This window comes from Belonocnema kinseyi, chromosome 5, assembly GCF_010883055.1.
Source record: "Belonocnema kinseyi isolate 2016_QV_RU_SX_M_011 chromosome 5, B_treatae_v1, whole genome shotgun sequence".
In the NCBI taxonomy this organism is placed as follows: Eukaryota; Metazoa; Arthropoda; class Insecta; order Hymenoptera; family Cynipidae; genus Belonocnema; species Belonocnema kinseyi.
Window position 1 is genome coordinate 141028895 of NC_046661.1, and position 16407 is coordinate 141045301.

The window sequence follows — 16407 nt, forward strand, 5'->3', positions numbered from 1 at the left end:
TTATCTTTAAAAATGATTTTTTGTAATCAAAAATCATTTAAAAATTGCTCAAAAATCTCGATAAAAATAAATTATTTTAAACCTTTTGACAATTCCCAAAAAAATGGTCTAAATTTTATTTCAAATTTTTCAAAAATCTACGATTCGAATTCTTTGAAATCTTGTCAAATTATCTTCAAAATGATTTTTTGTATTCAAAAATCATTAAAAAATTGCCCAAAAATAAATTCTCTTAAAACTTTTTACAATTCCAAAAAAATCCTCTAAATTTTATTTCGAATTTTTCAAAAATCTACGGTTCGAATTCTTTGAAATCTTTTAAAATTATCTTCAAAAATGACTTTTTGTAATCAAAAATGATTAAGAAATAGCCCAAAAATCTCGATAAAAATAAATTCTCTTAAAACTTTTCACAATTCCAAAAAAAAAAATGGTCTAAATTTTATATCGAATTTTTCAAAAATCTACGATTCGAATATTTTGAAATCTTTTAAAATTATCTTCAAAAATGATTTTTTGTATTAAAAAATCATAAAAAAATTCCCCAAAAGTCTCGATAAAAATAAATTCTCTTAAAACTTTTCACAATTCCAAAAAAATGCTCTAAATTTTATTTCGAATTTTTCAAAAATCTACGTTTCAAATTTTTTTGAAATCTTTTCAAATTTTCAATTATTTTCGATTAATTTGAAACTTTCTATAACAATAATTAAATAATTTTAATTATTTATGGGCATAAAAATTCTTTTTCGACATTTTGGAAACACATTTTAGATGTTTTGAAATCTTTTTGGATTTTCTCTTCAAATTAATTAAATTTGTAAAATTTTGTTTAAAAATTTAACTTTTGAATCTAGAATCATTTGAAATTCACCCAAAATTTTTTTTTTTAAATTATTCTCTTTTAACTTTCAAAATCACTGAAAAGTTTCTAAACTTTATTTCAAAAATTTCAAAAATCTACGCTTCAAATTTTTGAAATCTTTTCAAGTTTTCAATTATTTTTGAAAAACTTAAAAACTACAAAATTAAATTTCTCTGAAATTTTTGTTAAACTTACTCGAATTTTTCATAAAATTTTTACCATGCCAAAAAAAAATTGCTTTAAAGTCATTCAAATTTTTGTGTGTGCATTTTTGGGATTCATTTCAGATGTTTTAAAATCTTTTAAACTTTTTTCTTTAAAATTAATTTTGAAATATTTAAAAATCTTTTTTTTTCTAAATTTCACTTTCAAAAATATGAATTTTGTTAAAAATGTTAGAAATCTTTTTAAATTATGTTCAAAAATGATTTGTTGTAATCAAAAATCATTTAAAAATTACCTAAAAATCTGGATAAAAAAGATTTTCTTGAAAATTTTCACAATTCCTAAAAAATGGTCTACATTTTATTTCGAATTTTTCAAAAATTTATGTTTCAAAATTTTGGAATCTTTTAAAATTTTTAAATTAATTAAAAAAAATAAAAATCCCTAATAAGTTTCCCAAGAATCATTATAAAATTCGTTTAATCACTTGACATTTTTCAAAATTCTTAAAAAGTTTCTAAATTTAATTTCGAATTCTTGCAAAACTTAAATAATGGCATAAAAACATTTTCTTCAATATTTTTGTTTAAATATTCTTAAGTTTTACATTATTTGCAAACCTTTGATGAGCTTTTAAAAAATTAAAGTATTTTTTTAAATCATTAAAAAATTTACTACAATTTTTTTTAAACATGCAGGATTGAAAAATTGCCTTAAAATCTTTTAGATTATTTTTCTGCATATTTTTAAATGTGAAAAACTTAAAATTATTCTTAATTTTTTTAGAAATCTTGAAGAAATTTATATTAATTAAATTTATCTAAATTCCTATGAAGCTTCTAAATTATTTTTTGCAATCTTCAAAAACCTACATTTCAACGACAGGTTTTTTTTTTATTTTATAGGATTATAAAAATAATAGGAAAAACTGGAGTAATTTTAAACAGTATTCAGAAGTTTTAAAACAATTTTAAGAATATAAAAAGATTTCAAAAAATTAAAAACAAAATGTAGGTTTTTGAAGATTTTGAAATACAATTTTAAGGCTTTTTAAGGATTTTGAAAAGTTAAAAGATAATAAAAAAGATTTCTTCTTAAAATTTTGGAAAAGACTAGAAGATTAAAAAAAAATTCTCAATTTTTTAATCTGAAAGATTTTGATTCAAATTTTTTAATTTAAAAAGATTTTAAAAAATCCGAATAATTTTAAAAGATATTTAGAGGGTTTAGTAGATTTGAAGGGATTAAAAAATAATTTAATTTTTTAGAATTTTAAAAGTTTTCATGTTCATAAAAAAGTTTTCTTTAGAATCCTAGGAAATTTTTTAAAGATTTTTTGTTTTGATGAATTTCTTTTAAAAAAAAAATTGAAAAACATAAAAAAATTTAAATAGTTAAAAAATAATTTAAAATTTGGAAAGACTTTTAAAAAATTGCAAACAAAATGTAGATTTTTGAAAATTTAGAAAGAAATTATGAAGATTTTTATGAATTTTAAGAGGTTTTATGATAATTATTTAAAAGAATTCTGGGAAAATAGGACAAATTAATTTTAAGAGAAAATTTAAAAAGATTTAAATTAATAATGAAACAAATCTGGAAGATTTGAAGGCAATTTTTGTAATTGCTCAGGATTAACAAAAAATTTGGCAAAAAGTAAAAAATAATTTAAAATTTGGAAAGATTTCAAAAAATAAAAAAGAATCTTTTTAAGAATTTAGATCGGTTTCAAGCGAAAAAGAAAATTTTTTCAAGATACCTGGAAAAATTTTTGATAATTTTTTTATTTTGAAAATTGAATATTTAAGGCAAATTTTAAAAGTTTCTAAAACAATTCAAAATATTTCTAAAAATGCCGAAAAATATCTAGAAGATTTTAAGGCATTTATTTTTAATTTTTAAAGGCTTTTGCAATTTTCAGGAAAAATTCGAGTCACTTAATAAGATATTTAGGAATTTTAGAAGCCTTGAATTTGACCTAAAATTGTTTAAAATCCTGTAAAATAAAAAAAGTGATCTCTAAAAATGTCTAAATTCTTTTTCCACATATTTGAAATGCTGAAAAATCTTTTTATTTTACTCAGGATTTAATTTGCGCTATTTCAAAATTGTATTATTATGTAAATTAAAAACCATACTCAAATTCACTTGTTTTTTCATCTGCCAAAACGCTCGTCTCATTAACAATTTGGTTTATTTCATTTTGAATGGCAATATTTTCTCTAATTAATCGGTGAATTGGGAGAGACAATTCTTTTGATATTTCTGTTTGAAAATCACTGGCTAGATTCAAAATTTGATCGTACAAATCATTTTTCATTCTGTGCGTATAAAAAAATAGTATAGGTAAAAATTAAAATTTGAAGATTTTCAAGAATTAATTAACTAATAATTTAATTACTTTTCTCTGGCTATTTTAAATTTGCGATCTATTTGTTCTAAAGTCGACTTTAGTTTCTCTTCGTTCTCTTTTATCACTTGATCATTTTCTTTTAATTTCTGTTCAAAAGCTTCTTTCACTGTTTTAAAATCTTCTAGAGTATTAATCTTGGCGTCTAATAAGAAAGAAAGATTATAATTTCTGAAATTAAATGTTTGTTAATAAAATATTCATTAACTAGTAAGAAAAAACGCGCTTATTATAATAATTCTTGTTTTGATTTTCTAATTATCCAATTAAAATATATGCTTAGTTTTAAATTACTATAAAATATAATTATCAATTATAAATTTAAAATTTTAATAATCTGTAATTTTTATTTAAATTTAAGATTTTATCCCATCAGGGATAAAAGGAAAAGAAAAAATTAATAAGTTCTTCAATTTTGAAGGTGCTTTTAGAAAAATGATTCTGTTTTAAAGAATTAATAAAAAAAATTTAATTCTTTAATTTTGATTGAAAAATTTTCGAATGTGAATGATCAAAATTATAGCATTTTAAATTGTATAACATAAAACTTGTATAAGTTTGTATTGCATTTAATTTGCAACTTTTTTTAACAGCTCAATTTTGAAGATTTACAATTTAGAATTGTTTGATTTTAAAAGTTTTACAATTGAAAACTCTTTAATTGTAAATTAAAAAATGAAATATTCTTTAATTTAGAAGAGCAGCAATTTGAAGAGTTACAATTGAAACTTAATGTTTATTAAGAAAAGGAAGTTTTGAATGTTCTTTTGGTTTAGAATAGTTCAATTTTTAACATTGAAAATTATAATTATTCAATTTTGAACATACAAAACTGAAATATGTTCTTCAAAATTATTCAATGAAAAAAAAAATTAAATTTGAAGTTTACTTTTAAATTCTAAAGATTTTCAATTAACATTTTTTTAAATTTTGAAGTTACAATTGAAAAATTTTGAAGATTAAAATTCAAGTTTTCAATTGTAAGTCTTTCAAATTGACGAAGTTTTAAATTTGAATCATAAAAATGGCAGAATCTTTAATTTTAAATCTTAAAACTTGCATAATTTTTAATTGTTAAATGTCAAAATCAAACTTCAAAATTCTTGAATTTTAAAAATATAGAATCCCAAGTTATTCAATTTTCTAGCTTTTTATTTTGAATGTATTTAATTTGAACTTTTTTTAAATAGTTTAATTTTGAAGATTTCCAATTGAAAACTTTTAAATTGTAAATTAAAAATAATAAAAACTTTTTAATTGGAAATATTCACAATTCATATTTCTATATTTTTAAAAAGTTAAAATAAAAAATTATTAAATTTTAATGATTTGCCGGTCAAAGTCTTCAATTTTGAATACTTGCAATTGAAGACTTCATTTTTTAATATATCATACAAATTAATGCAATTTTGAATGATTTTTTTTAAGAGTACTATTTAAAAAATTGAAATTAATTATTCAAAATATTAAAAATTATTCTATAATTTTGAGTGCAAATGAAAATTTTGAATAATTTAAAACTATTAAATTTTAAAGCTGTAGTTATAAATAAAAACTCTTGAATTCTCGTTATTTTGAAGATCAAAAGTTAATTTTTTAAATAAAAATTACAGAAGTTTTAATTGTAAAACTTAAAACTTGGATAATTTTTACTTTTATATTTTCCAAATTAAAAATTCTTCTACTTTAAAGATTTACAATTGAATGCTTTATCATTTTGCAGCTACAATTGAAAATTTTCGCATTTTCAAAATATAGATTTGAAAATTATTCAATTTGTTAAGATTGATATTTTATAGATATATAATTTGGATAATTTTTTTTAATTTTTAAATTTATAATTGATATTCATGTATTTAAAAAAAAATTTTGTTGGAAGAAATAATTTTCTTGGTCGAAAATTTATATTTTGAATTGAAAATTTTAAAATATTGCTGAAAATTCATTTTTTCACATTCTCATCAAGAGAAGGTATTATATTTGTGCAAAATTTGACCCCCCCCCCCCGTTTTTTTCAAATTTCCACGTTTTGAAACCCCCTGAATCCGAAAATCAGATTTTTACGATAGCGTCTGTCTGTTTGTCCGTCCGGCAGTCCGTCCGTAAGCACGATAACTCTCGAAAATATAAACGAATCGAATCCATCTTTGGCACACTTTTTTTAGGTTCTAAAAGAAAGGACGAGTTCGTGAACCAGCCATTTTTGATAAAAATTCGAAAAGTGAGCGCATTTTGAAAATTTTTGAGACCCCTTGTTTTCTGAATTTAAAAATTCAATGTACGCATATTTATAGTATTAAAAAGAACAAACAATTTATCCTAATGACTTTATTCGATCAAAAGAAAATTATCAGAGTTATAGCGTTTTCGAAAATTTTCAAATCAACCAAAAATCAAAATTTTAAGCCAAAAAACGCACGTAATGAAAAAAAGTCAAGAGAAGAAAAACATTTCTTTTTGAAAGCCCTACAAGATTATCATAACAAATTTTTGGATTTTCTTCAAAAGTCGAAAATTTAAATTGTGATTGCACAAAAAATAGTGAAAAATAAAAAATTCTATTTTGTGGACGAACTATGTAGGATACGAAAAAAGATGAATTAACAAAAATGGTTATCCCAAAAAAGATCTACAATTTCGTTAAGAATCACTTTTTGATAGAACGCGTACTTTTTGTTTTATTCGTGAAAAATAACATTGAAAAAAATAAAATAAATAATCAAAACCTACAGAGCTTTGAGAAACTTAATCTTTGACTATGCAAGGAATAAATAACCAACCGTTCTCAGCTGAGAATTCAACTATATTGTTAAAAATCTATCTTTCTTGATTGAAAACGATTTTTTTTGTTTTTATTAAAAATTTATCTTTTCCGATTTAAAAATACACTGTTTTCTAAAAAAGTGCGACTTTTTAGTTTAAAAACTTTAGTCTTTTGTAGAAAATTTCTCATGCATTGTGGAAAAGTCATTTTTTTTGGTTTAAAATGAACTTTCTTGATGAAAATTCAACTGTCTTTTAAAAAATTGGTCTTTTTGTCTTGAAAATTCAAACATTTGATTGAATTTTTATCGTTTTTGTTTGAAAATTTAACCATTTGGTTAGAAATTCAACTATTTTGTTAAAAATCTAATTATTTTTAGAAAATTTTACTATTTTATTGAAGCCTATTGCTAAAAACCTTATCTATTTCATTAGTAATACAACTGTTCGGTTGAAAATTCTTCTTATTGTGTTGAAAATTCATCTTTTGAGATAGAAAATATTTTTGGTTTAAAATTAAACTATTTCATTCAAAATGAAATATATTTCGCATATGTCAATGTTAAAAATTTAATGTTTATTTTGTAGAATTATCATTGGTATTCTGTGAACAGTCAATTCGTATTTAATCATCAAAATAATGTCTTCTTCATTTTTACTTAATACTAATTAATTGATTGGATATTTAATATGCTAAACAATATTTTTTGGAGTTCAATATGTGGAAAAAACGTATTTTAAGAACTAAAGTAAACTAAATTTGTATTTTCCCGCCGCATTTGAATAATGGTCCTGAAAGTACAGCCAGCGCCACCTCTATTGCAGTAGGGCTCCAAAATGTCAAGTCGAACAGACCTCTCTTTCTATCATGTGAGATATAGAGGTGCGATAGAAATTCTAATATTATAATTTCACAAAGATTATTTTAAATATTTAAAAAGATAGTTGTTTCAAATTTTACCAAAATTATTGGTTTATTATAAAATTAAACAAAAAATAAAAAAACGCGTTGGCCTTCGTATTGTCTTGAAAACAGTTAGTATGTGTACGAATCAGTAACCACGGCCTTCAAACAGAGCACATGCCGCTATACATATATGAGGGTATGTCGCTATACACTGCTAATGCCGTCCCTGTGGGCACAAAGTTTGGCGACATCTTTACGACAAATTTACAATATCCTATGTCCATGTCGTTTCGGTGTCTGCGATATCCTAAAGACATCTGCAGGTCATACGACTTATTTACGATATCATAAAGACACCTTAACGACATGGACATGGGATATCGTAAAGTTGTCGTAACGCTTTCGTAAAGACGTCGCCAAATTTTGCGTATCAGAGATAAAGAGGAACTGAAAGAATGAGACAAGCGAAGCAGAGATAGAGGAGAGAAAGCGTTACCGTTACCTAGACCATATTTAACTATATAATAATAATAATAACTATTGGGCTAAACCACGAAGGAATAATAAGGAGATCTAACTCCGTTTCGCCACTTGGCAATAGAAACATTACCGTAAGTGGTGGGCACGTTACAGGAAGATCTTAAATTTTCGTGCGCAGATTCGCAGTTGTCCTCTTCCTATACAGGGAAAAGTGGGCGAATGAAAAAGTTTGTCAAATTGGCGTAAGTTAGAGAGGTTCTGTTCGTTTGTTTTGATGCAGGTGTCAAGTGCCGGGTGGTGGTGCAAATTACACGCCGATGAAGGCGAATACACTTCGCTTTTTTAAAGCCCGCACTGTACGTACAATAAACGTCTAATATATTTTATTGTTTTACCTGTCATTTAATTTTAATAAAAATGATTTAGAAATTTAACCTTTTCTCACTACCTGAGTGCCTGCGGAGAATTTCTCAGAGCCTTAAGAATCTTTAGCATATACTCTGAGATTTCTATCGGTAGGGCGCTTCATTATAATATCACATTATTTGCAATTATCCGTGCTCATTAAATTATATACATGCTTATGAATACGTAATTTACTAATTTCTAAACTGAGTCACCTCATAATAGCTTTGAATGAAATTATAATATTTTTCATGTTTACGTTTCGAAAAACTTTAAACTTTTCAATCAAGTTATATTACTTCCATTGTTTCTTTATCATATTACAAATTTAAAAGGTACTTACCTATACTTTTCCTTCTCGAAATTTGTTCACACATTTTCCAAACAAGTACCGAAAATACTGTTTATATATTTATTTCGTGTATCTTTCGTATGATGATCAACAAAAGAACAGAACCTCTCTAACTTACGTCAAGTTGACAAACTTTCCTTCTCGCACACTTTTCCATGTACAGGAAGAGGACAATGCGCACCTGCGCACGAAAAATTTCAAATCTTCCTGTAATGTGCATACCACTTACGATAATGTTTCTATTGCCAGTTTCAAATGGCTTCCCACTGGCAGTTGGGTCTCCTTATTATTCCTTCGTGTATTTAGCATTTCTTTAAACAGGAGCAAACTTCGCAAAAGATAAACTAGGATTGAACTGATTGTTACCTCACATTTCACGGTAATAATGGCTTTTAAAGGTTTCGGAGCATCTCCAGTTACTCGGTAACAACAAGTTTATTAGGACGCATAGAATGTAATGAAAAAAACGGAATTTCAATGCTTCTGAGTACGTACCAATTGCATTTTTGCCCGAAAAATAATTTAAAGTACATTGACCGGCATTGATTCTATTCAATATTTTTTCGACTGATCTGATCCAATTAGCGATTACGGTTCTAGACGCTGACTTAACATCTCCATCGATGCTTATGAACAGAGCTTCGAAGTTGGAATCTTTTCCCAGTGAGAACAAAATTTACCGTTGTCTTCACGACATAGTTACGAAATCTCAATGACAACTTTACGACATCCTATGTCCATGTTGTTTCGGTGTCTTTGCAATATCGTAAAGACATCATCAGTTCATACGACTTATTTACGATATCGCAAAGACACCGAAACGATATGAACATATGATGTCGTAAAGGTGTCGTAAAAACGACGCAAAATTTTGTGCCCACTGGGCTTTTACCACAAATCACTTCCCAGTGTGCACAAAGTTTATCGACGTCTTTTAAGACATTTTTACGACAACTTTACGACATCCTATGTCCATGTCGTTAAGGTGTCTTTACGATATCGTAAATAAGTCGTATGATCTGAGAATGTCTTTACGACATCGCAAAGATACCGAAACGGCATGGACATAGGATGTCGTAAAGTCGTCGTAAAGATGTCGTTAAGACGTCGCTAAATTTTGTGCCCACTGGGTTGTCTGATCTGGTCAAAGTTTTTCTGGATCTGAGATCCTGGACAAAAAAAGAGATGCGAAACTGACGAATAATGTATTAGGATTGAGGATGTCCAGGTTCGAGAAAGATCCGTCGATGATGGGTTGTAGACTCGATCTCAAAAGTTTCTTCTACTCAAGATATGCATTGGAGAAACTGGCTAGGACCCTGTCAGTTGCTAAGAAAGGATCCTTCTTTCTATCAAGGTTACAGAGTTCTTCATTTACCTCCACTCCTAAAAATTGAAATTTTGTAAGGAATCAAGGGACTCCAGGCGCTCCTTCTTAGCTGGTCGCATAGCCCTCTTTTCTTCGATATTAGTTTTCAGGTCTCCGAAGTGCAGGATTCTGGCGCTCTGTGAAGGTATAGACGTTGAACTTTGAGAGCCGCCTCGGAGTTGAGTTTGGGTCTTTTTGCTGAGGGAATACTCTCGTCCTCACTTTCGGCGCCATAGTGTTGGCGGCGTCATTCGGATGCAATGTGTGAGAAGAGCGAATTTCCCCGATTTTCACTTTCGCGACCCCTTTCAGGACCTTCTTCTGTCGAATAGCACATTGCACAATACTGAAAAGCCGGAGCACCAAACCAGAAAAAGCTCGAAACACTGAACCAAATGAGAATATAACAGAGGTTTAGAGAGAAGCGTTTACACGGCGGAAATATTCAACGCTATGAAGTAGACGGCGCTGCTGTACTTACCGGTGAACAACCAAGAGAGAGAGAGAGGGACTGCGAGGCTAGAAACAGATAGTAAGGTTAAGGCGGATACGGAATAGCTTCTCTCATAGGGATGCCGTGTATTGGCCAAAAGCATATAAAGGCCAATTTAGACTAGCCGTACTCGGTTGCGGTTCGCCGGTTCGATTGGACTTTCGGCCAATCAGCGCGTACTCGGTCCCGGTTCTGGTTCCGGTTCGGTTCGAGTATTTAGGTTGGATTCTAATTTCAACCGTGCACAAAATTTGGCGACGTCTTTACGACATCGTTACGACATCTTTACGACATCCTATGTCCATGTAGTTTCAGTGTCTTTGCGATATCGTAAAGACATCGTCAGATCAAAACGACTTATTCACGATATCGTAAAGACGCCATTACGACATGGACATGAGATGTCGTAAAGTTGTCGTGAAGATGTCGTAACGATGTCGTCAAACTTTGTGCCCACAGAGATCTCAGCAGGTATCTTCATTATCTACCTCACTAAGTTATCGACTGCCAGTAATAAACAAAGAACTGTAAATTACTTAAAATCTTCATTTTTGAAACTAGAGACGATCGAGTCTTTTCATATCTCTCTTGCATTGATTTCATATTTTTTTCGTGCTCTTCTTTATCTTTCAGCGACAGTTGTTTTATCTTTTCAATTTCTTCATTATCTGCTTCCAATTTCTTCGTTTCAGAAGATAATTCACGCTCCAGTTCTGCTATTTCTTTGGCAGTTTCTGTATCTTTAATCTTTATTAAAAAATCTGTGGCTTTGCATTCGTCATGCACAAATTCATTTCGATCCTCTAACCTGCAAATTATTATTTTGGGTGAGAACTCTACTATTATATTTTTTGTAGAAAATAATTGATCTTTTGGCCTTGAAATTTCAACAATTTAGTAGGTAATTAAACTATTTGTTTGAACATGCAACTGTTTGGTTACAAATTATTTGTTTTGTAGAAAATTTAGATTTTCAAGTTGAAAATTCAACTCTTTTGTATAAAATTGATTTTTTTGCCTTAAGGTTACAACAGTTTTGGTTGAAGACTGAACTACCAGTGGGCACAAAGTTTGGTGACGTCTTTAAGACATCGTGACATCTTTACGAAAACTTTACGACATCCTATTTCCTTGTCGTTAAGGTGTCTTTACGATATCGTATATAAGTCGTATGATCTAACGATGTCTTTACGATATCGCAAAGACAGCGAAACGACATGGGCATAGGATGTCATAATGTTGTCGTAAAGATGTCGTAACGATGTCGTAAAGACTTCGCCAAATTTTGTGCCCACTGGGCTATTTTGTTGAAAATTTTTATTTTTCGTCAATTTCGACTGGTTTTTAATTAAAATTAAAATCCTTTTTGTTCCAAATATAAATGATGATTTATCATTTGAGATCAAACTTGATTTCCTTTGGTTCCAAAGTTTACTAATTTGTTTTCCTTTTTTTTAAATAATTTTTTAATCTAAAATTTAACTATTCCTTTTTTTTGTGAAAATTTGATTTTTTTCAAATGAAAATTCAACTATATAGTTTAAAAATCATACATTTTAGTTAAAAATTCATCTATTTGGTGGAAAAATCATGTATTTTGTTTAAAATTAGTACAAAATCAAAAAAATTATATGTATTTTTATGAAAATTCATATTTTGGGCTTGAAAATGAAACGTTTTTGACAAAAAGATTCTTTATTGACTTAAAAGTCCTTTTGTTTTGCAAATTCATCTCTTTTGCTTATCTTTTGGCTAAGAATTAATTTTTCTAAACTTAAAATTAAACTATTCTATTTTTGTTTACAAAAATTTTAAGTTGAAAAATCATGTATTCTGTTGAGGATTCAGATCTATTTTTTTTTAGGGCATGCTCTTCGTGACAACGTGACCAAACTAGTACCCCTTTATGAGCATTTTTTTGGTGTTCACTGTGTCCACACGGATTGAGATATCGTGTTTAAAATTCGACAGAATAAATAAAAAGCACTAAAGGACGTTTTTATACATCAATATGTTTATAGTTTTAAAGAAAGTTTATTTATAAATCGATGAAATAGGACATTACCATTCGAGTTATACCACTTTGCAGATAATTTTTTATTTGATGCATTTCGGATTTTTTGGCTCGTGTATATTGAGCACTGACAACAATTTTGGACTAAATCGTCTAAACCTTAAAAAAAATTAATGTAAGCAATAAAATTTGCACATTCGTTGCAAATCAATAAATAAATATCTGCATACACGTAACCTATCATTATTTTTGGAGCATTTTTAGCGATCAATAAAGTAGATGTCTCGATTAAAAAAAAATCTAGGAAAATCGCAGAATGTGATACTCGAAAACCCGTCCACAAGTCCCACCTTGAGAAACGTTCATCTTCAGAAAATAATTAAAATTTCCCAATGCTTATGTATTCTTGTGGATTTTTTGTACTGATGTGAAACAATTCTAAGTTATACCAAACCAATAATAATAAAATTTCGCCCGGGGGCGAAAGACAAGGCGAGTTCGACGCTGAGCCCTGCCAGTTGGTTCACTGTCAATAATAGTTATCAGCTGATCGATTCGACGTCAAGAATTATGGAAGTTGGTTGGAAAACTTCGAAAAGTAAATTTGATCACATTTCTGGTGTTGCTATCCCAGTGGGCACAAAGTTTAGCGACGTCTTTACGACATCGTTACGACAACTTTACGACGTCCTATGTCCATGTCGTTAAGTTGTCTTTACGATATCGTAAAGACACCGAAACGACATGGACATAGGAAGTCGTAAAGTTGCCATGAAGATGTCGTAAAGACGTCCCGAAATTTTGTGCCCACTGGGATGTTTTCAATTTGAAATCTATCTTTTATTTTTAGGTCCAAAAAAATGAAAATCATTCTACTCAAAAATTTTATGTGTGAACTTAGTCACGTGATCTTGACTTTATCGACGTTCAAAGTTTCTTTTTTTCTCCACTAGAAATCGTTAAAACGCTCCAAAAATAATGATAGGTTACGTCCCAGTGGGCACAAGATTTTGCGACGTCTTAACGACATCTTTACGACAACTTTACGACATCCTATGTCCATCTCGTTAAGGTGTCTTTACGATATTGTAAATAAGTCGTATGATCTGACGATGTCTTTACGATATCGTAAAGACACCGAAACGACGTGGACATGGGATGTCGTAAAGTTGTCGTAAAGATGTTGCAACGATGTCGTAAAGACGTCGCGAAATTTTGTGCCCACTGGGGTGTATGCAGATACTTATTTGTTGATTTGCAACGAATGTGAAAATTTTATTGCTTACATTAATTTTTGTTAAGGTTTAGACGATTTAGTCCAAAATTGTTGTCATTGCTCAATATACGCGAGCCAAAAAATCCGAAATGCATCAAATAAAAAATTATCTGCAAAGTGGTATAACTCGAATGGTAATGTCCTATTTCATCGATTAATAAATAAACTTTCTTTAAGACTATAAACACATTGATGTATAAAAACGTTCTTTAGTGCTTTTTATTTAATCTGTCAAATTTTAAACACGATATCTCAATCCGTGTGGACACAGTGAAAAAAATGCTCATAACAGGGGACTAGTTTGATCACGTGGTCACGAAGAGCATGCCCTTAAATGCAACAATTCTGATTTCATTTGAATGAATCTTCAAACAAGGAATTCAATTTTCAACCAAAGGAAACGAGTCTTTAACAAAATTGTTGAATCCTCAACTGAAACAAGTAAATTTTTAACCAAATAGTTCAATTAAAAAGGAAAAGGATGTCTTTTTTTTACAAAATTGTTTAATTTTCAACCAATAGTATAAATTTTTTATCAAAATGAGGAATTTTCAATTTTGAACAAAAAGGCGAATTGTAGTCCTGAAACAAAGAAGATTAATTTTGAACTAAAATTATCGATCTTTGACCAAAAAAATTATGCTTCAGAAAAGTATTTCAATTACTTGATATATACTTGATATTTCAACCAAAAACGATTTTCAAACGGGGTTGTTCCATATATTCAAATATATTATTTTCCTGTTAAACTTAAAAGTCCCGCGCACATTTTTATCAGTTTCTATTAGTTTTTATCAGAAAACTAAATTATGTAATATTGTTATATAAATAGAACTTATATAATAGAACTTCAATAGAACTTGATATCCTAGTGGGCACAAAATTGGCGACGTCTTTACGACATATTTACGACATCCTATGTCCATGTCGTTAGGGTGTCTTTACGATATCGTAAATAAGTCGTCAGATCACATTACTTATTTATATTGAAGGATTAGAAAGTAATGAATTATTCATTTAATAAATTTCGAAATTTAATCAATTCATTATTTAAATAAATTTTACAAAATTATAACTGTTTAATAATTTTAGAGAAAACATTTTGGATAAAAGGAATTATTTTTCAAACCTTGTTTAAAAAATAAAACAAAATAATATATATTATTATTAAGTATTAATCAATCCAACTGTTTCAGAATCTATCAGAAATTTCCATACAGAATCTTTTCGACTTTTTGGGAATTCATAACCTATTTTCACGATTATTATTTTAAATCCGTTTAACAAGTATGAAAAAGGGCCCAGGAAGGCATTCAAAATGCTTTGAATTTCGCTAAAAAAGGAATTTATAAACTGCAGTATTTAAAAAATATATTATCTCAAATTCATGCAACCACCCCATTCAGATAATTTGATATTTATTTATAACTCATTTCTTTTGAATGTTGTGAAAAGTTAAATGTATACATTTTACTTTTCGTAGAAAAAAATAAAGGAAAAACAATAAAGAAAAAATAAATAAAGAAAAGGTGGTACACCTTTTTGCTCTTTTTTCCAAGTCAGCAATTTTAATTTCATACAAAGCCTTTTGCATATTCATAATCATAACCTTTTTCTCTTCGTTTAGAAGATAATCATCTTCTTCAATATTTGGAGGCTGGAGTCTTTCAGGAAGAGAAATATTCCCCTTAGCTTTTCCTTCTAAATCCATAATTTCTGAAATACAATTCTTTCCAAATGATTTTTTCAAATTAAAAATTAAATAATCTATGATCGTGAAAACGTCAAAAATTCATTTTCCTTCCAAGATTTTCAAATGTTTTTCTTTTCAAAGTAGAAATAGACATTTATAAAGAAAATCGAGCATTCTTGATTTTGTTTTATTTTTATTTTTGGTAACAATTACAATAAACTTAGAATTAGAATTAGATAATTAGATAATTAGAATTATTATTATTATTATTATTACAGAGTGAAAATCTGATTTCGCCTCAACCCAGTGGGCACAAAGTTTAGCGACTTCTTTACGACATCGTTACGACTTCTTCGCGACAACTTTACGACATTGTATGTCTATGTCGTTAAGATGCCTTTGCGATATCGTAAAGTCATCGTCAGATCATACGACGTATTTACGATGTCCTAAAGATACCTTAACGACATAGACATAGGATGTCGTAAAATTGCCGTAAATATGTCGTAAAGACGTCGCCAAATTTTGTGCCCACTGGGAGGAGATAGTCAGAGAGATTTGGGTCCTTTCAAGATGAAATCATTGAACCTTTTTTTTTATTGATGAATTTTCTTATTATACTATACATACTATATAATTATAACATATATACTAATGTACTATTTTGCAATTGTATTAAAAAATGTTTTCTGTTTTGGCGTATCAAATTTCATTTACAAGATACGTTATATTCATTCCAATTTTAAACAGCTAGAAAAAATGTTAGATATCTGAAATAATCGAAACCCGTGGATTCCGGATTATTATGTTTTAGGCTGTTAACTTTGAAATTTAAAAAATCTATTTCTAAATTAAAACTGGACTACCTGGACCTATAAAAATGTCTGCGTGCCTGTGGAGAATTTCTCTGAAGCTTCTCAGAGCCTGAGAATCTTCAGTGAATATTCTGAAATTTCTACCGGTAGGGTCCTGAATAGCATGGAACGTTCAGGGAATGTACCTGGAACGTTCTGCGGGAACCTTATGAACATTCCCTGAGCGTGTAAAATGTCCACCGCTGCGGAGCGTTCCAGGAACGTTTCACTGGGACCTGAAGGGCTCCTTCTATTATTGTTATTTTTAACAACAATTATCTCGTAAACAACAAGAGATAGGTAAAAATAGAAGTAATTTTTTAGTTTTAAGTAACGCATATACTATAATGTAATATGATAT

The 16407-nt window shown here is 28.4% G+C and overlaps 1 protein-coding gene across 1 annotated transcript in view; it reads right to left on the bottom strand.

Annotated features, from left to right (window-relative positions):
• Positions 1-15289, bottom strand: part of LOC117173925 (uncharacterized protein C4H3.14c-like) — a 25384-nt gene extending 10095 nt beyond the window's left edge. Inside the window, exons 1-4 of the mRNA XM_033362573.1 lie at positions 15038-15289; positions 10746-11017; positions 3432-3585; positions 3169-3351 (exon numbers count right to left, since the gene is read on the bottom strand). Coding sequence (XP_033218464.1) covers positions 3169-3351; positions 3432-3585; positions 10746-11017; positions 15038-15210 — 782 coding nt within the window. The 5' untranslated portion in view covers positions 15211-15289. The remainder of the gene's footprint in view (positions 1-3168; positions 3352-3431; positions 3586-10745; positions 11018-15037) is intronic.
• Between the last annotated feature and the right edge of the window lie 1118 nt (positions 15290-16407).